Source organism: Palaemon carinicauda, chromosome 8 (genome assembly GCF_036898095.1).
Source record: "Palaemon carinicauda isolate YSFRI2023 chromosome 8, ASM3689809v2, whole genome shotgun sequence".
Taxonomy (NCBI): domain Eukaryota; kingdom Metazoa; phylum Arthropoda; class Malacostraca; order Decapoda; family Palaemonidae; genus Palaemon; species Palaemon carinicauda.
Window position 1 is genome coordinate 131,241,700 of NC_090732.1, and position 25,458 is coordinate 131,267,157.

General features: G+C 44.4%; 1 protein-coding gene across 1 annotated transcript; it reads right to left on the reverse strand.

Annotated features, from left to right (window-relative positions):
• Positions 1-271: 271 nt before the first annotated feature.
• On the reverse strand, positions 272-23,962 carry LOC137645935 (probable ribosome production factor 1). Its single transcript, XM_068379001.1, has 6 exons — positions 23,475-23,962; positions 22,217-22,480; positions 21,766-21,919; positions 3,935-4,046; positions 2,176-2,328; positions 272-503 (listed from the first exon to the last, which is right to left on the reverse strand). Exons 1-6 carry the CDS (start codon positions 23,823-23,825, stop codon positions 344-346), a joined length of 1,194 nt encoding a protein of 397 aa, XP_068235102.1. The 5' UTR covers positions 23,826-23,962; the 3' UTR covers positions 272-343.
• Positions 23,963-25,458: the final 1,496 nt, after the last annotated feature.

Consider the following 25,458-nt stretch of genomic DNA (forward strand, 5'->3'; position numbering starts at 1 on the left):
GCAATATCTGGACTATATTCATTACCATTAGCATCCTGTTTCACATAATGTAAAGTGCAAGTTAAACGGCACATAATTGCAATCGTATAAGTTAAAAAACAATTTCAAGTAAAATGGCATAAGAAAAAGAGCATGGAAAGCATAATTCAACAGGAGATTTTTGCAGAGATCAACAAGTTTGAAGCTAAGTAGTATTTAACAGTTGCTTCAGGAAAAAATAAGTCTTTTCCAATTTTTGGTCTTACGGCTTAGAGGATATACAAACTACATATCAATACTTAGTACAATATCAGAAAGTGTTTATTAAGAAAGCAGTTGGTACATATGAAAATCTTGATCAAAATTAAAGGACAAATCTTCTCCTGGATGGTTCCATCTCGTGTCTCTTTAACAGCCACTCATAGTCGCCATCAAATGTACCATCTTGTAACCATTGCAGACGTAGAGTAAACCTTGGACCAAGCTCTCGCAAATGAACCTTTTCAGTGTTTTGGAATTCATACCTGAAACAATACATGATCAAGCTTACAAAATTATACATAACCATCCTTAGAACAAGAATATTCTCAGTGTCAAAACAGTTAATGCATGTTTCCAATTTACTTGCTAAAATCAGGAAGAACAAAAGAAATGCAAAAATTATAGGAAAGCTTATTAAATACAGTGACAGATGTGCCACAGTCAAAGCGGTTATTGGTAGGAGACATAAATGGTCAAATTGAAGTTCTCTAGATTACTAAATTATTCAAGATAGAAAGTAACTATGATATCTTAAAAGTAATAACTAACATTTGAGAGGAGTTATTACTTTGGGACAGCTAAAATGCAAACTTGAAACAGTAACAGAAATCTACTTTGGTTATTGTAAAATTATTCAAGAAAAATATACATACTGTTCCCAATTTACATGAACTGTGGTATCAATGTGAGATTTTTAATAGAAGAAAAACAATTTAGAAGCTGAAACAAATTTAGTCAATCGGTTAAAATTCTACACAGATGTAATGGCACATATAACATGAATGACTTGGATGAATTAAAAAAAAAATTATACCATAACAAAATGTACATCTTTGTATTTTCAAATTTTATAAAAGAATTTTAGTTTTGGATCTTTTGGCGATTTTTCACTATTACTACATGACAGAGGGACTGCAGTAAAATGGTGTAAACAGTATAAAGTGGATCAGACAACCAACTCTTAATGTAGGGATAACAGTGAAAAAAAAAAAAAAAAGAAAGGCAAAGCTAATTTAGAAATGACATGCCTGAAACAACTAAAAGAGAAGTGTCAATGATTTTCACACTGGGAAAATTAACTGTATGACTCATGATCAAAACTAACAGCTGATCATAGGAGTCCAGAGCGCTATCAAGAGGCGAAAGCATGAGTGCTAAAGAGCGCTTTTCAACTGGATCTTGGCGAGCTTCAGTCGGAGCAAGCTCGACTGGAAATGAAGATAAAGCAAGAGAATCAACGTCAAGCAGAGGCTCCTGTGCTTCACTATGGAAAGCAGAAGGGTCAAGTCTTAAGGAATTTCCTGAAACAACATTTGGTTGCCCTCCTTCTTTGATTCTCCATGAGACTGGATCGACAAAGAGGCAGACAGGAGAATTTCTGGAGTTGGAAGACAAGATCTAGGCTTCTTGCCCAACCTCGAAGATAAATACAAAGGAAAACCATCATGCTTCTTCCTTCCATGAAATTTCTCCCATTGGGAGAACGACAAATCCTTAAACACATTACATGGAAATTCCGATGAGCAGCGATGTCCTCTGCACGACAAACACAAAGGATAAGTCGACATCAACTTTACTCATACGTTCCACAGTAATTTCCATCAATACCAGGGCACCTACTTATCACACTAACTTCCTTAACACATATTGAATAAAAAGAAGAGAAAGCAATTAACACAGGTAGAAAAATGTCAAAAGCCAGATGAAGATAGCACATGTCCGAACAGGACAACGGTCGGAGATACAAGAGCTTGCCCAGTGCGAGTCACAGCATGTCCACTACACTCACTGGTGGAAGGAGGTTGCCCAAACCTCGATAACGCTTCATTGACCATCTCCAGCTTGCGGCAGAGTATACCCCTTTTTGAATGACGAAGGTTTGCTTAGCATAGGAACAAAAGCACAATTAAAATACAAGCAATGATCATGTCTTACCTGTGGTGTCTGAAGAAAATGTAATCTCTCTGATTATGAAAAGTGCAGACCCTACGACCTTTGAACTCTGGATCATAGTGGAAAAGAGCACCCAACATCCGTCCAATCATCTGTCCAAGACGTGTCCTGAAGTTGTTTAAAATCACCTCTGGTCTGTCAAAGCAAACAAAGCATTAGCTAAATTCTATATAATCCCAAAGTTCATCCTGAAACATTAATAGATCACCCTCAAGAGATAAGTACCTGCAATTACTGCAGCTATTTAAATCCACATTTACCTAGCCAACTGAGATAAAAATGGCAACTCTCACATTTGTTGCTAAGTAACCTCTCAACTAGTTTACAAGTACAGTACAGTATCCCCTCTTTCCTATGGATACAAAAATAATGTACATTTGCCTGGAGTAATTTTTAAGATTTAAGCATGATAATAACTCTTGTAGCAGTGGTATTTATCACCCGGATACCTTGGACATTAAGCCCACCAAACATACCATTTGAAGAAAATAAATATGCACGCAGAAGAGCAAACTGACCGAAAAGTGTGCTTCACTGCACCCTCAAGGCAGAGATCTCTAACCCATGACTGGGGAAGGCCGTAGCAATTCCTCAGATGGTACTATCCAATACTAGTGAACATTGATTTGATTTTAGCTGCTAATCAAACATTCACTAAAATTACTATAACTAAGCCCCAAGCAAAAAGAAAAAAAATACATACAAATGTATTGTAAGCAGTAACATTAAACAAAAGCTCTGTACAAATGAAAGAAGCCATTTTTACCATATCTATGCTTATAATGGGGCATCAAGAGAAACTCATGCAACTTTTAAGATTCACAGTAACCACTTACAAATGATTACAAACAAAATAACTTGAATAATCACAGAGAATAACAGGAAGAAACCCAAAATGATCAAGAAATGATAGGAAGTTTAGTAACAGAAGGGACAAGGACTGCAATCACCTATGAAATGCATGTTAAAGCTGAAAGTATAAATTCATAAACTGATTGGGAAATTAGATTAGCATAACTTGTTTTCTAAACAAGTTTATCGATGAAGATCTTTATTTCATGAGTATCATATACAGTATAAGCAAAAATTTATTAACAGATGGGGAAATTACCCTAGCATGGCAAGGGACTACCTTTTCCCCCAAACAATTAATGATCTTTACCAAAGGCGAAAATATTTTGTAAATGATATGAAGGTTCCGTCCACCAAAGGTCTTGCCTATTGACTATCATTTGGTTAATTTTAAGGAGTACAGTGATTCTAATTCAGTGAAATGGCTTTAGCAATTTGTTTTACATATTAAAAACTATATTCTCCCCACAAAAAGTGAAAATGACACGACAAAACACAACATGTTCCTTCAAAATTCTTTATAAGATGACTCAAGACTTCTTTCTTTCTGACACTTATTAATAGTACTGTATAGGTATTGTAAAACAATCATAACTATCTGAAGATCACTTGAGTGAGAGATATGGCTGAAGAATATCTTAACTGACACAGAGGGTTATGGTAATGCCCCTATCAAATGAGAAAAAATAACTTGAATATTCTCATACAATCATTAATATATAGAGAAATACTGGTTGCTCTTCCTTGTGTGAATTGTATGACTAGTATATACCATGGATAAGAAAAAAAAATTGCAGGTTAATTACATAATACATAAGAGGATAATAAAACTGAAAAGTACAACAAATTTAGTAGCTGAAAGCATATTTGAAAATCAGTGTGATCTTACCTGTGAGCAGTGATTTCTGTATATTTCCTATGGATATCTTTGCAGATTTTTGGGTTACTAAGCCTGAAATAAGCAGATGGTCCTTCGGGTAAGTGGATCAGCAAAAATCCATCTGTCAAAAATAATAAACATTAATACTGTTCACTTTATTTACAAAATAAATTCATCTAGCAATATTTAAGTCTAGTTTATTATGAGGTGGCTGATACTGATTAATGTACCCTAAAATTATCTACAGCAAAATAGCTTATTGTCTCTATGACTGACATGCCAGAAAAAAAATTCTCTTGACATGCAGAATATTATAAGAAACCTTAAGAGAAACATGAGTTCTTATTAAAATCAAAAAATTTACTCGATACGTTTTAGGCTCTGAGGATCTATTTTTGGAGGGTTGGGTAGAGGTCATCACAGTGGACCAGGGGTTCAGAATTACATAATTACATCTAGCCTCTTTGTAAAGTGAAACAGACTTCCACAAAGCAGTTAATTTTTAGGCCACAATTAATAGTTCAGTTTGCAAAACAAAGAAATATTGGGTGACAATAATCTACTTTCAAAAGATGACCATTCCGGAGACCAAGAAAAATGTTATTTTTATAATAAAATAAATTTTTGAATATACTTACCCGGTGATTATATAAGCTGCAACTCTGTTGCTCGACAGAAAACTCTACGTTAAAAATCCGCCAGCGATCGCTAAGCAGGTAGGGGGTGTACTTCAACAGCGCCATCTGTCGTGCAGGTACTCAGTACTCAATGTAAACAAAGAACTCAATTTTCTCCTCGGTCCACTGCGTCTCTATTGGGGAGGAAGGGAGGGTCCTTTAATATATAATCACCGGGTAAGTATATTAAAAAATTTATTTTATTATAAAAATAACATTTTTCAATATTTAACTTAGCCGGTGATTATATAAGCTGATTCACACCCAGGGGGGTGGGTAGAGACCAGCAATAAATGTTTACATTATTATGAGCTAAGGATTTTTTATTTCATTTTAGCAGTTATCAAAATAACAAACTTAAAATAAATAAGTACTGTACCTGGTAAGGAAGTCGACTTGAACAATTACTCTGCCTTTTTAAGTACGTCTTCCTTACGGAGCCTCGCGATCCTCTTAGGATGCTGAGCGACCCCTAGGAGCTGAAGTATCAAGGGTTGCAACCCATACAACAGGACCTCATCAAAACCTCTAATCTAGGCGCTTCTCAAGAAATGACTTTGACCACCCGCCAAATCAAGTAGGATGCGAAAGGCTTCTTAGCCTTCCGGACAACCCAAAAACAATAATAAAACATTTCAAGAGAAAGATTAAAAAGGTTATGGAATTAGGGAATTGTAGTGGTTGAGCCCTCACCCACTACTGCACTCGTTGCTACGAATGGTCCCAGAGTGTAGCAGTTCTCGTAAAGAGACTGGACATTCTTAAGATAAAAAGACGCGAACACTGACTTGCTTTTCCAATAGGTTGCGTCGATTATACTTTGCAGAGATCTATTTTGTTTAAAGGCCACGGAAGTTGCGACAGCTCTAACTTCGTGTGTCCTTACCTTCAGCAAAGCTTGGTCTTCCTCATTCAGATGGGAAGGAGCTTCTCGTATTAACAGTCTGATAAAATAGGATAAAGCATTCTTTGACATAGGCAAAGATGGTTTCTTAACTGAACACCATAAAGCTTCAGACGGGCCTCGTAAAGGTTTAGTTCGTTTTAAATAGAACTTAAGAGCTCTTACAGGGCATAAGACTCTTTCTAGTTCATTTCCAACCATAGGATAAGTTTGGAATATCGAACGATATTGGCCAAGGCCGAGAAGGCAGCTCGTTTTTGGCTAGAAAACCAAGTTGTAGAACATGTAGCCGTTTCGGATGAGAATCCGATGTTCTTGCTGAAGGCATGAATCTCACTGACTCTTTTAGCTGTGGCTAAGCATACCAGGAAAAGAGTCTTTAAGGTGAGATCTTTCAGGGAGGCTGATTGTAGCGGTTCGAACCTGTCTGACATAAGGAATCTTAGTACCACGTCTAAATTCCAACCAGGTGTAACCAAACGACGCTCCTTCGTGGTCTCAAAAGACTTAAGGAGGTCCTGAAGATCTTTATTGTTGGAAAGATCTAAGCCTCCGTGACGGAAGACTGATGCCAACATGCTTCTGTAACCCTTGATAGTGGGAGCTGAAAGAGATCGTTCTTTCCTCAGATATAAGAGGAAGTCAGCTATTTGAGTTACAGAGGTACTGGTCGAGGATACGGATACTGACTTGCACCAGTTTCGGAAGATTTCCCACTTCCATTGGTAGACTCTAAGGGTGGATGTTCTCCTTGCTCTAGCAATCGCTCTGGCTGCCTCCTTCAAAAAGCCTCTAGCTCTCGAGAGTCTTTCGATAGTCTGAAGGCAGTCAGACGAAGAGCGTGGAGGCCTTGGTGTACCTTCTTTACGTGTGGCTGACGTAGAAGGTCCACCCTTAGGGGAAGTGTTCTGGGAACGTCTACTAGCCATCGAAGTACCTCAGTGAACCATTCTCTCGCGGGCCAGAGGGAAGCAACTAGCGTCAACCTTGTCCCTTCGTGAGAGGCGAACTTCTGTAGTACCTTGTTGACAATCTTGAACGGAGGGAATGCATATAGATCTAGATGTGACCAATCTAGGAGAAAGGCATCTACATGAACTGCTGCTGGGTCCGGGATTGGTGAGCAAAATATTGGGAGCCTCTTGGTCATCGAGGTTGCGAAGAGATCTATGGTTGGATGGCCCCAGGTGGCCCAAAGTCTCTTGCATACATCCTTGTGGAGGGTCCATTCTGTTGGAATTATTTGTCCCTTCCGACTGAGACAATCTGCCATGACATTCAAGTTGCCTTGGATGAACCTCGTTACTAGTGATATGTCTAGACCTTTTGACCAGGTGAGGAGGTCCCTTGCGATCTCGTACGTCAGAGAGTAGGTCCCTCCTTGCTTGGAGATGTACGCCAAAGCCGTGGTGTTGTCCGAGTTCACCTCCACCACTTTGCCTTGAAGGAGAGACCTGAAGCTTTTCCAGGCCAGACGTACTGCCAGTAGCTCCTTGCAGTTGAAATGCATTGTCCTTTGACTCGAGTTCCATATTCCCGAGCATTCCCGACCGTCTAATGTCGCACCCCAGCCTACGTCCGATGCGTCCGAGAAGAGAACGTGGTTGGGAGTCTGAACAGTCAGGGGAAGACCCTCTCTTAGGTTGATATAGTCCTTTCACCAAGTCAGACAAGACTTTATCTTTTCGGAAACCGAGATCGAGACCGCTTCTAGCGTCTTGTCCTTTTTCCAGTGAAAAGCTAGATGGTATAGAAGAGGACGGAGGTGTAGTCTTCCTAGTGACACAAATTGATCCACGGATGACAGCGTCCCTACCAGACTCATCCACAGCCTGACTGAGCAGCGTTCCTTCTTCAGCATCTTCTGGATGGATAGCAGGGCTGGGGGCTGATCGTCTTGTTCAGCAACGTCCTCATCAGAGGGTTCCTCATCCGAAACTGATGAGGAAACGGCAACGGAGTGGGCAACGTCTGACTCGCTGAATCCGGTCGCACTGGTTGATGCGTGACGGAGCCGGACGCAATATCATGGAACTGCTGCACAGTCTGTGAACTGTCAACAACCATGGGTGCGCGAGGAAGCACAGCGTCAACCCGAAACTGTCTAGACCGTCTGGGTTGTGCAGTCAACACCCTACCGGGTTGCTGAGGTTGACGCACTGCGTCACAACAAGTCACCTCTGCTGGTTGTTGAACGTCCTGAACGTTAACAACCACCTCCGAGCGTCGCTTAACGTCAACGTGCGGCTGGCAACCCACACTGGGTCGCATCGGTGGAGGAACCACCTCAACTGGCAGACGCGAGTAGGTTACCTCAGCGTCAATAGGGCGCACAACCGACCGGTTGGAAGGTTGTTGGCCAGAAGGTTCTTCTCCGCATTTAAGTCCTCTATCAAGGACGCAAGCTTGGACTGCATGTCTTGCAGCAAAGCCCATTTAGGGTCTACGGGAGCAGGTGTGGCAACAGACGGGGTTAGCGACTGAGGCGGAACCGTTTACCATCCCTGAAAGCCTTGTTATGCGTGACATAATAGTACAGCAAAACTGCAAAGGCTCGACAACAGCTGAGAAGTTGACCTGTAAACAACTTGGAGCGTCTCCTGGCTAGGCGCCAGGGAGAGTCTACCAGAATTGAGAAGTCTATCTGGGCAGAGGCATGAACTCCCAAGCCGAGAACTTCTCTTGTGTCATATCAGACTCTCGCTCTATAAACCAGTTTAAAAGAAGGGAAAGCAAAGGCTGTATCCCCCAAACTCCTCCTGGTGAAAAACCAGTCGCCTAGCCAACGTAACGCTCTCTAGGAGAGCGAGAGAGCACTAGCTTAAAAACAACGGCTTCGAAGTAGCTAGGCCTAGTGTAAGCTCTGACGTTTAGGCGAACGAGGAGCAGCAGTTACAAGATCCGGACGAAGATCCTTAAAAAAATCATCATGATTTAATTAAAGTCCATAGGAGGCTAAGCAGCTTAAGGCTCCTCTCCATCTGACAGAGTCCTCAAGGGAATATCAGTAGGAGGGAGAACAGCAACTTCCTCATCTACAGGAACCTTGTCCGATAAAAGCTGAGTCTCTCACTGGTGCATTAGTAGCGGACCAGAACGCAACGTCATGTAACTGCTTGACAGTCTGTGAACTGTCAACAACTGAACTGTCAACCACAACAGGTGCGTGAGGACGTACAGCGTCCACTCGAGACTGCTTTGACTGCCTAGACTGAGCAGTCAAAACAACTCTAGAATGCGGAGGTTGACGCACAGCGTCAAAACAAGTCAACTCCGATTGTTAGTGAACGTCTAGAACGTCAACAGGAGCATCAGCCAGTGGCCTAACGTCCAAATGCGGCTGAAAAACCACACGAGACCGCATCGAGTGTGGTTCTAAACAACCTGACTGACGTGACTAAGCTACGCCAACGTCAACAGTAAGCACAAAGGAACGTTAGGTTGGCTGAAAGCCAGGATATCGATGAGATAAACGGCTAGACTCAACGGACTAATCGGCAGAATAGTCTTCCATAAGGGAGGCAAGCATATACTGCATGTTTTGCCATACAACCCCTTAAGGATCAACGGAAATGGTTGTGGTAATAGACGAGGGTAACGTCTGTGACCGCAACACTTTGCCTACAAAAAAGACTTTCGGAGTCTGTGTTACGCTTTTGTTAGGCGGCGAGCAGTTATCCGATGACTGCATAGGGTCAGAGCTGTCCTAATGGCTGTAACCAGGACGCTGGACCTGTCCTGAAAGGACTGACTTTCGCTTAAGGGCTTCGAAACCTTGTGACAGGTTTCTTATGCGAAAAGCCTACGGATGGCGAGGAGAAACAACGTCTCTCTCGTCTTATGGTAGGGGAGATCTTGGTAAGAAACACCCGATACCATAGAGGGAAAACGTCTGTTCGTTGGTCAAGGCCTCTCGAACCCATAAGTCTTTTGACATTACTTCTCCCCTGGGCTTGGGAGCTTGCAAGAGGTCCCGGACTAGGTGAACGACAGGCACGAACAGACGAACCCTCGGACGCAACACTGTAACACTTTGCACCTCGGACGCAACACTGTAACACTTTGCGCATATCACTTTATCACTTCGATTTTCTGTTTTGCACTTATTTCTACCTGAAACACGCAATTCTACCCTTCATTAAAAGGTAGTAATTGCGAAATTAGTCGTATAATGCAAGCTCATAATACCAGCAAAAAAACAGAAAACATATTTTAAGATAAAAAGAAAAATCAGTGGCTGGGAAAGAGACTAAACACTAGTTCATATAACTACGTTTTCAATCTCTCACCGCACATAGCCTGGGGACGAGAATAAAAACCTAAAAACGTTTTATCCTTCCTCCCCGTACAGGGACTAGGGACGAGATTAACACGAGAACAACGTTACCCGCTTGAACGGAACGTTTTCTCTCCTCTCTCTCCCTCCGTCTCTATCTCTCTCTCTCTTTCTCTCTTGATTTCGCACCTAAGAGAAGAGCCCAATTATATATCGTCAAAAAAACATGTTATTTGACTAAAGGAAAAAACTGAAAGGTTTTTCAAATAAAAAGTTCCTTTAAATTAGAATTTAAAACATTTAAGCTAAGAAAGAATGAACAAAACGTCAGAATCGATTTACTCTTACTGCAAAGTGAAACCGTGATACACTCTCTCTCTATCGTAACGATAGAGCGCATGTTGAACGTCCTGAACGTCAACAACTGCGTAGCATAAAAAACTAAACGTTAGTTCATCTTTGAAAACAGTACGAAGACTATCAAAGAAATTCTTTCATAAAATATTACATTTAAAAAGTTTTAAATCCTTTAAAAGCTAAAGACGATATAAAGGGCTCAATGTTGATTAACTTCGGTTTCCAAGTTAGGACCGCCTATCTCAGGAAAGGTCTATATAAACAAAGCATTAAAATTTATTTTATATGTTTATAAAAAATGGAAAGTTAATCGAAGAGGCCGAATAAAGGCGGAGAGATATAAAATATATAGAGGAAAATCTATAACGTGATAAGATAATTACTAAAAGCCTAAACACACTTCCGTCTAAGGGAAGGGTCGGCCATTTAAAAGTGAAAGAAAGTCCATACTCTCTTTGTCACCATAATTAAATCTATCCAAAACGAGTTCAAGTTTGAGATGAAGATAAAACACCTGCATAGCGAAAGATGACAAATTCGAAGATAATTTGTATTTTTCCTAACCATACAAACCTTAGCTATTTACAAAGGGTTATTACTTTTAGCGTAGCTGAAATGGCGAGCCATTAGAATTTAACGAGGGTGTATTACCCCCGCGCTAGTTAGCGGGGGGGTAGGGGAGTGGTAGCTAGCTACCCCTCCTCCCCCTCACACACAGGTGAATACTCACTTTCACTTAGAGGTAGGACTTGTCTTGGGGGACAGGGCTGGCGGGCAAATATGTGTAAATAGCTAAGGTTTGTATGGTTAGGAAAAATACAAATTATCTTCGAATTTGTCATTTGTTCCGTAACCGAAATACAAACCACGCTATTTACAAAGGGTGACTTATCCCTTAGGAAGGGTGGAAAGTCCCCAGCCATACTGGCTTTGGCTTTACCCGGGGACTCAGAATCCGAGTGAGTCGCACTCGAGAAAAGGAGTCCCTGCACCTCACAAGTTCCTTGCACCGCAAGGAACCATGTGGCCTACGTAAGCTTGTGTGTGAAGGAAGAAGTGTGACCCGTCCTAGGCAGTTGACCTGGAGTTCCAGAAGGAACTCTGGGTTAGGACGTTCCCAATACCACCTCGTCAGGGTATGGGGGACGCGACAGTATTGACTCAATACTCGGAACACAAGGAAGCATGGTTTACCTGCAGAGGTTCGAGGTCAGCTATGCAGAGACCAGGATGCTGCTTCCCCGTAGAGGGGATGATGAAGAAAGAAGTAAGGGCCAGACATACTTCTTTCGTTCATGCAGACTAAAACCTGATAACAATGCCCTCAACCTTCTGCTACCTGTCCAAAAAGGAGCCTGAGGTTAGACCAGCTGTTGTGTAGCCACCACAGAGCGATAGAAAACGTATCGAGACTCCTGTGGGTCACGCCCTGCAGGAAGCGGGCTGCGAAGGTCATCAGACGCTTCCAGACTCCAGCTTGTAGCACCTGCGTCACAGAGTAGTATTACTCGAAGGCGAGGGACGTTGCGATGTATCCAACATCGTGCTGTAGGGCGACGTGACGGGGGAGGGTCTGAAGACAGGTCGAGATGAATGTCCTTGAGTCCGGGCTGAAGAGGTATACTGGTGACTCTCCCCCCATGTCCTCCTTGTGTTCCCAAATCGGCTGCAACTGAGGCCAAACTGCAGCTGTTCCCAGCGCTAACCTCTCGATTCCTGTACTGGCAAGAAAGAGAAGGTCTTGGGACATCAGACACAGAATGGAGACTCAAAATCTTGAATGAATCGGACCGAAGGGTCGGGACCCTCAGATTCTGAGTCTAGCCAACAACTCAGGAGCGAGCCTGAATGTTGCCTTCCCCTCTTCCTTAGAAAGGGGGGGGGAGTAGTAAGAGACCAAGAAGATTGCTTACACACTGGCCGTGGCCAGAGTGAGCAGAAGACCCAAGGCGGAATACAATCCGAGGCCTGTCATAAAAGGGTCTTGAGAAGATCTCTTAAAGGACTAAAAGTCCGAGCCATGCTCCAAGTTGGAGGTCTTCCTCCGACTAGGGCAGGGACGATCGTAGCTTCGCATGAGCGAGGATAGATCCAGCGGGCAGGAAAAAATTATTCCTTTAAGCCTGAAGGTCAGGGAAAGGCTGAGCGACAGGCTTCATTGCCAAGAGCGGAAAGGAGTTTCCTCCCGCCGAAAGGCAATAAGACCGTTATTGCTGGAGAAGAGGCCTCACGGGAAGAGGTATATCTCCCACGGCACCAACCACCTTAGACTCTTCACTTTGCCTGGGAGACCCCTGTGGATGACTATCGCAGATGACGCGACCTCCGTACCGCGACTGTAGCGGGTTGTCTCTTCTAGAGGAGGAAGCGTAGTGTCTCCAGGCATGAAGCCGAAGCGACGTCCCGGTTCGGGAGAGATGTCGCAGTGTGGTTGCTTGAGTAGTCTGCGCCGTGGGAGAAGCTCTCCCGGGAGTTCCGTCAGGGGAAGCAGAGGGTCCAGAAACCGTTCTGCGCATAGTCCCAGTGGAGCTCTCCCATTGAAAGGTTGACAGACAACCTGGTTTTGTTGAGACCCATTGTCCGCAGACAAAAAGGAGGGAAGACGCAGGCGTCGAAGTTGTCCCACCATCACCGGAATGCATCTTGCCAGAGTCTCGGGGTCTGAGACTGGGGGGAAAACTAGCGGAAGCTTGAGGTTCCAAGCTGTCGCGATCAGGTTCCCCAGACCAGCACTTGCTGGTTACCCAAGGTCAAAGACCCTTAGGTACACTCTCTCTATGAGGCTCTGCTCGGATAGTCTGAGAGAAACATTCCCCTGCCTGGAATGAGAGAGCCGATGGTGGAATTGAGAGAATCTCAATCATCCCGGTATCTCTACTGCAAGATGTGAAGGTGTGAAAATGCGTCCCCTGCTGGTTAGCATGAAGTCGACACGCAACGGGGCGACTTGGCAGGAGCGGTAGGATCTGAAGAGGGGCCAGACTAAGGCCCTTAAGCCTGCCTGAATGATGGAGAGGTATCCTTCAGGTCTTGACCATAGGCCTGGACCGGAACATGCCCCCCCCCCTTTCCTTTGACGAGTCCGAGAACCGCATCAAGAATGTGGGGAAAGGACGAGAATATCCACTACCATCAAGAGGCTCCATAGGTCAACACCCATTGCAGGTTTAATAGTTCCGCTGGTCCCATAGGGCCAGGGAGTCCGGTTAAACATTGCCTGAAGCCACCGGAACTTGGATCGCCCCACATGGAACTTATCCTGAGGCGACCGTTCGGACTATAAACGGGTCAATGAGGAAAGAAGAACTAGGAAACGTTCCAAGGTAGGGCTGAAAATTCTGCTTGACTGAGAACAGGTACTGCGACTCTCCTCAGTCTTGCCACAGTCAACCGAAAGGAAGGCTCGGAGGATGTGGTAACAGAATCTGGCGTCCCCAGGTGGTCACCCATCCAAGTACCGACGTTGCTTAACCTCGCTGGACGGACGAGAAGCGGGGTTTCCAACGTGGTAAGGCGGTTGACTCAATATCATGGCCAGATACTCCAGATGTTGAGGCAGAGGAAGAGAAGGCTCCAAGCAAAATACCATGAGCCCACACTCATGGTCAGCATTCGGAAGCTTTTCCCGGCGCTGAAGAAGGTCGAAACCCGAGCCTACCGGAGTTGACCAGCCCTCCAAACAGCAGAGGAGGCGGAAGTCTGCACCTGAGCGGCCAAGAGGAAGGCAGGGAGAGTTCTCTGGGGAAACAAACCTGCTATGCCACGGCGGGATAGCCACACTGCATCATAAGCAGGAATACTTGCAGTTTAGGCTGAATTCGACGAGCACCCTGGAAGATGGATGGAATGGAAACTGAAAGTACCCGTCCTTCCGATCCAGGGTTAAAGGAGTCCTGTCGCCTCGTTACCAGTCTGATCGATTCTGCTGGTCTACGCTGGCCAAAGTTTGTTCGACAAACTTGATCAGGGCTGAGAGGTCGACTATGGACATCCCCTCTCAGATCCTTCCTTACAAGAAAGGATCGACTGAGGGGGCCGGGGGTGAAGCCGTCGATGATCCTAAGGAAGACCTTCGCCTAAGGTATGGATCATTCTGCCCAACCGGGCAACTCTGCTGATGCTATGGCATAGAGGTTCAGAGACACTGAATTCGCTGACAGAGACGGCAGGCGCGATATCCTTGGCTACTCACAGAGATTGTGCGGGAATGGGCATCGGGAAGCTGTCATTCGGATGAGTAACCTTAAGCATCCTCCCAGCGAAAAAACCTGCAATCCTAGAGTTCGTGAACTCCTTTTAGGACTATGCCCCCCCGGGGGAGTCTCCCGTGCCATCTGTTCCTGACAGGAGGAAACTGCAATTGGACACCTTGTCCCAGTTGTCGTAGCCGATAACTTAGGCCGACGTGGTTGAAAGAAAAGGGAGCTGGAGCCCTGCAGAGTCTGGAAGAAAGCGCCTTGGAGGAGTGAAACCGGAAGTCGATTTACTCCGCACAGCAGATGTTTAAGTCTCTGTCCTTGGGCAAAGACAAAACTCTTCTCAAGGATGGAAGGGTGTCTGAGGTCGTTGACCTCCACAGATGAGACACCCGAAGGAAGCCTTCAGTCAGTGCGTCCAGATGGTACAACATCGAGCTTGTCCGCAAGTAGATACTTAACGACGAAAGGCCAAGGTGCCTGAGCTCGAGAGGAGGAAAGTACCCTTGATCTTCCTGTAGCTTCCTTGAACCAAACCTCGGGCCGTAACCGAGGAGGGAAAGAACCTGGTAAGCTCCCAGAGGAAGAGGTAAGCAGTCACCCCTTGTCCGATGGAGAAATCTTCAACGGAAAGCCCCCCCGCCAAAAATCCTTCCAGGGCGGGAGAAGGAGAGAGTACTCGTGCAGGAGAGGGGACCCTCGAGACCGACCTCTTGGGAACCAACTTCGCCCTGGGGGAAGTCACCACGAAGTCCACTCCTCTCTTTCTCTTCAGCGTAGGAGAGACAGCCGCTGGTTTGTTACCCTGGCCGGTGAGTGCTGGTTTCATAACCCTCATTAACGCCCGTGCCAGCGGATCAAACCATGTCTGCTGCTCCAAGGACACAGAGTCCGAAATCCTCGCTAAGGTGAAAGGGATCGGGCGATCCTTTGGAGAGGACACGACGGTTCCTGCCTGAAAAGAAGGTGGGAAGAATGCTGTACTGACCTGTCTTCGTCCTGCACTACCAACCTGTGCTTGGATGGAGGTGATCCCGAGTGCCGCCTAGGAGCACGCGTCCCTGCTGCTACCACCGGCTGTGGAATTCGCCGCGAACTATGGTCGCGCGAGGGCGAACGGTCGCACAAAGGCGAATGGTCGCGCGGGCGCACAGGCGAGTGGTAGCGAGGGCGCGCAGGCGAGCGATCGCGCGGGCGCGCAGGCGAGCGATCGCGCGGGCGCGCAGGCGAGCGATCGCGCGGGCGCGCAGGCGAGCGATCGCGCGGGCGCGCAGGCGAGCGATCGCGCGGGCGCGCAGGCGAGCGATCGCGCGGGCGCGCAGGCGAATGGGCGTGACGGCGAGGGATCGTGCTGCCGCGTAGGTGAAGAAGATCGCTGGCGGTAAGCGATGGCGAGCAGCATGTGTAGGTGAATGATCGCGTGATAGGGTGCGATGGTGATCAGCATCCGCAAGAGGGCGAGCGTTCAGGGTTGTGCGATGAGGAGCAGCATGCGTAAGCGGGCAATCGTGCAGGGTTGTGCGATGGCGAGCAGCATGCGCAGGTGAATGATCGCGTGAAAGGGTGCGATGGTGATCAGCATCTGCAGGAGGGCGATCGTTCAGGGTTGTGCGATGAGGAGCAGCATGCGTAAGCGGGCAATCGTTCAGGGTTGTGCGATGGCGAGCAGCATGCGCAGGTGAATGATCGCGTGAAAGGGTGCGATGGTGATCAGCATCCGCAAGAGGGCGATCGTTCAGGGTTGTGCGATGAGGAGCAGCATGCGTAAGCGGGCAATCGTTCAGGGTTGTGCGATGGCGATCAGCATCCGCATTTGAGGGTCGCGCGATGGCGATCAGCATCCGCAGTTGAGGGTCGCGCGATGGCGATCAGCATCCGCAGTTGAGGGTCGCGCGATGGCGATCAACATCTGCAGTTGAGGGTCGCGCGATGGCGATCAGCATCCGCAGTTGAGGGTCGCGCGATGGCGATCAGCATCCGCAGTTGAGGGTCGCGCGATGGCGATCAGCATCTGCAGTTGAGGGTCGCGCGATGGCGATCAGCATCCGCAGTTGAGGGTCGCGCGATGGCGATCAGCATCCGCAGTTGAGGGTCGCGCGATGGCGATCAGCATCTGCAGTTGAGGGTCGCGCGATGGCGATCAGCATCCGCAGTTGAGGGTCGCGCGATGGCGATCAGCATCTGCAGTTGAGGGTCGCGCGATGGCGATCAGCATCCGCAGTTGAGCTAGTAGCTGGCGAACCATGTTCCTTCAGAAGTGTTGGAGAACGTTGGCGTGCCAGCTGTAACACACGTGGGCGATCCGGAGATCGCTGGCGAGCTGATGATCGCTGACGAGCTGACGATCGCTGGCGAGCTGATGATCGCTGACGAGCTGATGATCGCTGACGAGCTGATGATCGCTGACGAGCAGAAGGCTACGCGTGGAAGCCTGCGCAAAGAAGAGTCCTTGACCCCGACCTGAACCGAAGTTCTAGATCGCGAGGGCGAACGTGGGCGCACAGGGCACGTAACAGGAACCGCAGGGAAGATCATCTTGAAAGCGCTGACGAACAGGAGAGCGCTGACGAACAGAAGGGCGCGCAGGGAAACCCTGACACGCAAGGGAAGAACCCCCGTGGGGGCAACCCTTTGCCCCGAAGGGATCGTTGTCCGCCGGGAGACTGATGTCCGTCGGAAGACCGCTGTCCGTCGGGAAGACCGTTGTCCGTCGGGAAGACCGTTGCCCGTCGGGAGACGAGATTAGACTGCTGTCCATCTGCACCAAGACGGAAGATCGAGAAAAAGAAGTTGTAGGCTGCAAACGGAGATTCAAAAAGGCGCCTCAAGCACCCTTATAGGGAGATGAGAGGCCCTTACGACGAGGCGGACGGAGGGCCTTACGGCGAGGGAGGCCAACAGCAACAGCAACAGAAGAAACCTCCGAAGAGGAGTCTCTATGAGTGTACTCTCTCGCGAACGACAGAGAAACACTTCGTGGAAGAGACTGGTCAGCCAGTGACCTAAAAGGGGCAATCCTCCGAAGAGGAGCCCCTGCAGTTGCCCAGCCCCTTGAGCGAAACTGCAGGTGCGACCGCTCAGCACCAAGAGCATAGTCGCACGAAAAAAAGGCAAGAGAAGAACCCCCCAAAAGAGGAAAAGCTCAAGCCTGGACAGGAAAAAAAAAAACTTCCCTCGGAAGGAAAGTTATCCGCCCAAGGAGGCAAGCCTCCTGACTGTTCTAAAATGAACTGGAGAGCTGTCCGTCGACACGGGAGTACTACCAGTAGAAGGAGACACGCCCCTGACGACAATACAAGGGGGGAGGCAGCAACAGCCGAATCCCCAGGACTCAACCAGACAGCTCACACCGTTGCTATATTACAGAAACGAACTAGATCGGTAACTGTAAAAAAAAATAAAACAAATAATATTAGTACACATTCATTCCCCCGGGAAGGCTCCGAAGAGGAATCCCGAGGAAAAGGAACAAGAATTACACAACAGGCACGTGCCCTCACAACCACTTACACTCACGGAAGGAGAGCTGTAACCAAAACAGAATTATAACAATTATAATTATGTAACTATGTAATTATGTAATTTAAAAAAAGAATGAACACTAAAGAAAAAAACGAAAACCCCGAAAGGAATCGTTCTACAAGCTGAAAAATTAACAACTACAATTAGATTCATAAACTAATTGAGACAAAATGTACGGCGTAGCAACCCCACCCACACGGGAAGGAAGCTACAAGGGCGTAGTAAAACATAGTAAAAGGGTGAACGACCTCAAGAGAGAGAGAGAGAGAAAGACCGAAGTCAAACTCGATCGCAACCCATAAAATTAGGCCGTGGTGGCCTAACTGCCGAGGCCTCCACGTAGATATCGTACACTACACACACACATCTGAAAAGGAAACTTACTTATTTCTATACTCAAATATATATACAAACATGAAAACATGTTTACATATATATTGAGTAAAAGAAAAGTAAGCGATTAAGTAAAGACAAAACAGACAATGGCTGCCAAGCGAGGACCAAGACAGAGACGTCTGTCACAGTCCGAGCCAAAAGTGAAAGTGAGTATTCACCTGTGTGTGAGGGGGAGGAGGGGTAGCTAGCTACCACTCCCCTACCCCCCCGCTAACTAGCGCGGGGGTAATACACCCTCGTTAAATTCTAATGGCTCGCCATTTCAGCTACGCTAAAAGTAATAACCCTTTGTAAATAGCGTGGTTTGTATTTCGGTTACGGAACAACTCAAAACTAGAATAGTGTACTTCACCAATAGTTGTGAAAACAAATCCAGTTAGCAACAGCGAATTAGTAGGTCTTGCCGGTAGCCCGACAGAGAGAAAATTGAGTTCTTTGTTTACATTGAGTACTGAGTACCTGCACGACAGATGGCGCTGTTGAAGTACACCCCCTACCTGCTTAGCGATCGCTGGCGGATTTTTAACGTAGAGTTTTCTGTCGAGCAACAGACTTGCAGCTTATATAATCACCGGCTAAGTTAAATATTGAAAAATAAACTTTAAACTGAAAACAAACAGGGAGGGCAGTAAAGTTTAAATTTACCAAATCTTGCCATCTGCCTTACAGTAAATATTGGGCTCTGTCTGAAGATGGAAATACTTTAGCTTGGACCATATCTATGTCCGTGTGCAAGTACCATAGACAACGTTGTGGGAAGAGTCTCGACTTTTCATGATTCAACCCAATACCCAGATCAAGGCAAATTCCCAGAGGCTCTCTGTGGCAGAGAAGCTCAGATCTTAACTACGCCAGTAGAAGCCATTCGTGTAATGTAGGTATCGCAAGTCTTATTCCCATGGCATGTGCCCATAAGGAGAAGGAGACTACAGTAGTGTGAACAGGCGAGTGAATACCTGTGGAGCTGTTGACAGGCCGAAGCACATCACCATGAACTCGTAAGTCCTCTCTCTGAAAATGAAATGCAAGTATAGTACTGTACTTCCTTAATCTTGAATGGACTGGGATTTGGAAGCATGTGTCCTGTAGATCTATGGTCAGCAGGAAATTAGCTCTTTCTGACAGCATGAAAGGTCTATGACAGGTCTCCAACATCACAACAATTTCTCCACTAGGAAGAGGTTGCTGAAGAAACCTGGTGAACTTTCTATTGCTTCCTTTTCCAGTATCAGTGATGGTTCTTTCTCCAAAGGCATATCTTTTTAGAATCCCATCTAATACAATGACAAGATTGTCTGGATCAGAGTTAATGGAGGGCAACAGCTCGTGAACAGGATGCAATACCCTGAGCAAAGAACTTCTACAGCCCAGGGATCTGCCCTGAAGAACTGCCACCTTATCCAGCAACACTGCAGGCATCCCACTACAAGTGGCAAGTCAGGGGACTTGCCATTCCTAATGAGCACCTGGACGCCCTCGACCCCTGCAACCGCAGGGATGTACCCTGGAGTGAAAGGAAGCCGAGGACTCCAACGGACACTTATAATGCTGATTACTGTCTGGTTCTGGTAACAGATGGCAAGGAAGAGCTTGTTTGAAGGGGGGAGGTGTAGGCATTTGTTGAGAAGCTGAGAATTGAGATGCTGCAGCCCTTCTCAGAAATGAAGTTAAGTTTGGCGGGTCCTCTCACATTTCTCCACCGCCGTTGTTACTTCTGCTGGTGGAAAGTGTTGGATGGTCCTTAATATTAGAGTTGCATAACTTAAAGGAATCTCTAGGAAACTTTGCACTTACTGCATCTCTCATCTTAAGTAAGAAGCTTCCCAAGATAAAGGTTGTCTGGTGGAAGGCGAACTCTAATGCTTTTGTCCCCAATCTGACAAGATCTTTACACTGCTTTCTCGTATCAGGAATCGAGAGATTTTCTGAGACTGAGAAGTATGAGACTCCTCATGACCAATGGTCTAGCCATGAGCAACCTGTTCCCGATAGCAGGAGGGGGATACACGAGCAAATGACAGATACAGTTCTGCAGCCCTTTTCCTTTTTTGAGTGATCACTGGTTAACAGGAAAAATAGAAAATTCTTTCTCAATTTTAGGATTAGACCTAAACATGTATCTATTATTTCCTCTGATACCAGAAAAAGAGTGAACTGATCTAATGGTTGAGTTTGTCTCCTACAAAATTTGGCGTGTTGTCGGTATTCTTGGAATGGAGCCGACATAAAGTATTGTTAGCAGTGTGTTCAGCTGCAGCATTAACTGTGGGAAGCATGCTTGTAGCAGTGCGTTCAGGCAGACCGCATGACCCTGCTTCCACATTCCTGTTTTGAGTCCTAACAAGCTTATGTCTTTTAGTACCTGCCTGGGGAAAAGGACACATGAGTCATTTGTGCATCTGTGTTTTTGCACTTTGACCCCTCGTGAGGAGTCTGGAAATTATGCTTTTTCGGGGGAAACATCAATAATTTCCTTTCTAGGGGAAACCTTACCATTTGGGTCCTCGAGTGTTACTGGTAACCCAATTTTACTGTGGGCTTAGAATGGGCAGTAATACAGTATCTCTGTCTCACTAAGAATAACTGGAGATAACTCTTCTACAAATTCCTGCTTAACCAAATGGCCGCCATCCTTTTTTAATCGACATCTCTGGAAATTCCGATAATGAAGGGCTGGACAGGGAAAATTCAAGGGTCATCCTGAAGATTTCTGCTTCTTGTCCTCTCTGAAGGAAGAGGGGGAACAATCCCTTTTAGCTTTTTCTTATTATGGCTACTGAATTTCTCCCATTGGGAAGACGACCATTGCCTCCAAATCTTGCATGGGGAAGAAATGGAGCACCTCTTACCTCGACACACAAGAAAAGAAGGATGCGGATCTACCTCCACGTGACTCTTAACAATATGACAAGGACACCCTTCAAGGACAGGGCTGGTTCTCATTCATACTTGAGAGACACTTACAATGCAAGAACTGAAAAGGAAAACCACAAAAGCACAGCGTGGACAGCAGTCAAGCAGACATCCGTTCAGCACAGCAACCAAGAGTGAAGTGAGGATTGAGATGCAAGCTCCTACGTGGCTACCCAACGCAAGTGGGAACAAAGGGCACCCATACAATGTTTCCAAACAATAGGATATCCTTAATTTTTTTTGTAATAAAACAGTAATAGGGCGTAACCCATATAAATAACGAGGGTTTGTATTTGTGTAGGAACAAATAAAGAATTGAGGAATTGCAACAAAAATAATCAAAACAAAAAATATTTGATGAAAATAAAAAAAGCAAGCAAACTTCTGGAGCAAGGGTGACAGGTGTTTACACATTGCTATGTACAAGAAATAAGGTAAGGACTAATAAGGGAACTGTTCTGCGAGAGGATCTACATTTGCTTATATGGTGCCTGAAGAAGAATCTGACCAAACAATACTGAAGTACATAACCTTAAATTTTCTCTTATAAAATACCCACCAACTTTAACATTTGGAGTTTTAATGAAAAGTTAACTTACTTGGACGTCTTTTGTCTTCATTTATAATAATTATATCGGTAAACTCGTGTGATTTGGCTCCTGAAACCATCTTCTTAACACTTGATTTACGTCGAAACTTTCGTACTGAACCTGGTATCATACGGCATAACTCTTTTATAAATGCCAGTGTTCTCTGAAAGTTTAAGGTGATGCTTAGATACAAAATGTAAATATTTTAAAAGGAATTACACACAGTACTGACAAAGAATTTATATATGGTTATGTGAATGCCTAGTATTGCACTGTATGTAGATATAAAGTATACAAAAGACTACTGTCCTGTGATGTAAAAACCAATACTCAAGATATAATTTTAAATATATTGGATAAAAACTGTACAAATCTATTACAGCTCTAAATTCTGACATTCAATAATATTGTTTATTTCATGAAATCAAAAATCAAAACAGAAATACTGTAGGTTACATACTGGATGTGCATTGACACTACTGGTTATGAGTACTTTTGGTTCATAGGTTTTTGCATAATAATTTGCATATTTGTCAGTGGCCTCATCAAACTCTACTTCTTGATCCCCACTATCCACATAGGTGACATCTGGTTCTCGCAAACTCTCAATGGTATGAGGAAGTTTAGTGGGCTGCTCCTTCACAACTGGAGGTTTTCCTTTATTACCAGCTTTTCTCCACTCCTTTCTTGCTCGGACTCTTTCTTTCGCTCTTTCGATATTTGCCTGGCAAACAGTAAATAGAGTTATTAAAATGGAAGAATTTGATCTTACAGAACCTACCATGAATTGAGAAAAAAAGGAAGAAATCCTAATTACAGGCAGAGAAAGACAATTTGATTTAGCGGTATGATTTTGCACCATTTTTAGGCATTTTACGTAGTTGGCACCTGCACTGATGATTCAATTGTGTACAGCATTTTTAATCAACGTTACCTATTATGTTGAATCTATGGCTAAAGTCTTGTGTAACATTACTTTGATCCTTGTTAAACAGCAAATCCACGAATTTGATTAAAGACAAACTGTTATGTGCTTGCTAAACATACTTCCCTAACTTACAGTAATGAATATACTACACAATCTTGTGCAATGTCAAAGGGCAAACAGGGGTGACCGGACATAATAATCAGTAAAGAAAATATTTTTGTCTTGCAGACCCCCCCATTAAGTTCGACGCTGAAATTCCATTTTTCATCTTAGAATGCAAAATGAATTAGCTCATTCTGTCTTTACTAGAAACTCTAGAAATCTAGTATCATTTATCAGTATTTTCAAACCCTTCTTTCAGATTCATGACACCGACTTGTTAGTTCCAACAGCTTTCTGCTAGGATTTTGGTGTGTTGTGTTGAGACAAATTGACCCAAAAAAGTAAAGTGGGTCACAACCTAACAGCAGTCACTACGCTCACGGTTTTTAACATCAGCCAAAGGCAATGGGAGTAAGTAACCTTATGATTTAGACAATTATGAAACTATAATGAAATACGATTTAAGATTTTGACAATAAATTATGAAAATATACTCAAGGTTAAAGATGTTGGGTTTCAGTTCCAATTGCAACTGAACAGATGTTATTCAAAATTGACCAATTAGCTTATAGTAAAACTGTTGAATTATGATAGATTTATTTCCATATGAAGTACCATAATATTTGGGCCTACCGGTGGGCTTAACCTATTTTTTTATGCTAGGTTTGGGGCCGAGTAAGAGGCTTACCTTCACTCTTTCAGCCTTTACTTCTCGCATTCGTTTCATCCTCAGAAATTTGTTTTTTATTCCATAACAAGGACCCATTTGGGGAAAGAGGACTTCCTCTTCCTCCTCCTCGTCATCCTCATTGCCAGGTTTTGTTTCTTCCTCGTCCTCAGATTTGGTTTCTTCCTCGTCCATAGGTTTGGTGTCATCCTCGTCCTCAGGTTTGGTGTCTTTCTCGTCCTTAGGTTTGGTGTCTTTCTCAACCTTGGGTTTGGTGTCTTTCTCAACCTTGGGTTTGGTCCCTCCAGCTTTTAAAGCAAGTTCTTCCTTTTTCTTAGCCTGGGCAGCTCTACCACGTATTCCTTTCGCCATAGCGTTTATGTGTATTACTAGTTAGCACTGTTTAAACAAGTATATTCACAGAATTATTAACGATTAGTCACAAAACCAAATTACTACAGACCCGACACACAACGTGCCGTTGAGTCCGACGGAAGCAGATATATTGTCTTTGTAACTGCACTTCACTTGATATATTCGCTGGTCTAAATTCGTATACTGCGTTTTCTAAATTCACCAAAAAATACTATCACAATTTTCTTCTAAGATACATCGATTGATGAAAATAAACCAGAGTTTATTTTCATCAATCGGTGTGTCTCAAGATAATCCTGTATGAAAGCAACTATTCTCAAAACAAACGAAAATAAAATTTGAGTAAAGAAATACTAGTTAAATGGATTACGACAGAAACACTGCTACGTAATGCAATTTTTATTTTAACAATAAAAGATAAATCAAATTGCATGATAGCGACTGTAACTACATTATTTTCCATATATCAAAAGGAGTTCGAAAACTGAGAGGGAGCAAGATCTATTTTCTCAAAGCAACTAGAAAATGTAAAACCTATCAAAGTTCGAAATACTATTATTAGCTAAGCTACAACCCGTTAGAAAAGCAGGGTATTATAAACCCATTAAGGGCTCTAATAGCGGAAATAGCTTTGCAAGGAAAGGAAATTAATAAACTACATGAAAAATAATGAACAATTAATATAGAATATTTCAAGAACAGTAACAATATTGGAATGAATCTTTCACCATAAATGTGCATTGCAAAACACGTCGAACTTAATAACAGTTCTATACATAGACATGAAGTCTGGAGATGTTGATATTCTGCGTAATTATGGTAACTGAATGAATTGCTGATAGTGCTAATTGTAATTCGGTTACAAAGACTCCATTTGAAGTAATAATCTAGTACTATCGTAACGTGTGAAGATATTATTCAGCAAGGTAGGGAGGCATCCTTGACAACTTGTGCTGCTCAGTGCACATCACTTACAAATATGGGTTACGAGTTTCCTGCAATTAGTATGAATAAAAACTGTGCCTGACAAAGAATCACATAGCCACATTAAGGTATAATTAGACTTCTTCATATGATTCAACACATTTATATTAATCAACCAAGCTTACACACAATAAATAACTGAAACATACAAGTTCACTACATTCGCTGCATCTTTCCTTTTTTCTCCCATAAGCTATAATTTGGAATAATAGTTAGTTGAACGCTGACGTGTGGGTTAGTCATAATCAGCAAGGTAGGGCGACATCCTTTTCACTCTAGAACAGTGCTCCTCCACACATAACTGTCTTGTCTTTCCATGCAGGGGACGCTGATACTAGAATCTCGGAATGCCCATCACTGATGTGGCAACTTCTGCATGTGGAGGAGCAGGTAGTATGGTAGTTTCAGTAGGTAGATTGGGTAGATGTGTAGGTTCAATCTCTGCTGATGAGGAGGGTTGTCTGATTGACAGTATGGCCTCTCTCTTCTATCTGTGTGTTGCATGTTGTCCTCGGGCATACTGAAGGATGACACATAGTGATATGATGGATTCTAGAAGCGGCTGCAACTTCGACATAGTCAGGCTCTTTCCGGTATCACTCGATTTTAGGTGACATCCATGACAAGAGTATGTTTAAAGTTTCTA

Coding starts and splice junctions, on each gene's coding strand:
- LOC137645935 (XM_068379001.1), bottom strand. CDS start 23,825: ATGGCGAAAGGAATACGTGGTAGAGCTGCCCAGGCTAAGAAAAAGGAA. Junction 21,920..22,216: donor GTAGTGTCAATGCACATCCA/GTATGTAACCTA, acceptor TTAAACTTTCAG/AGAACACTGGCATTTATAAA. Junction 4,047..21,765: donor TGAAGACAAAAGACGTCCAA/GTAAGTTAACTT, acceptor TATTTTTGACAG/ATGGATTTTTGCTGATCCAC.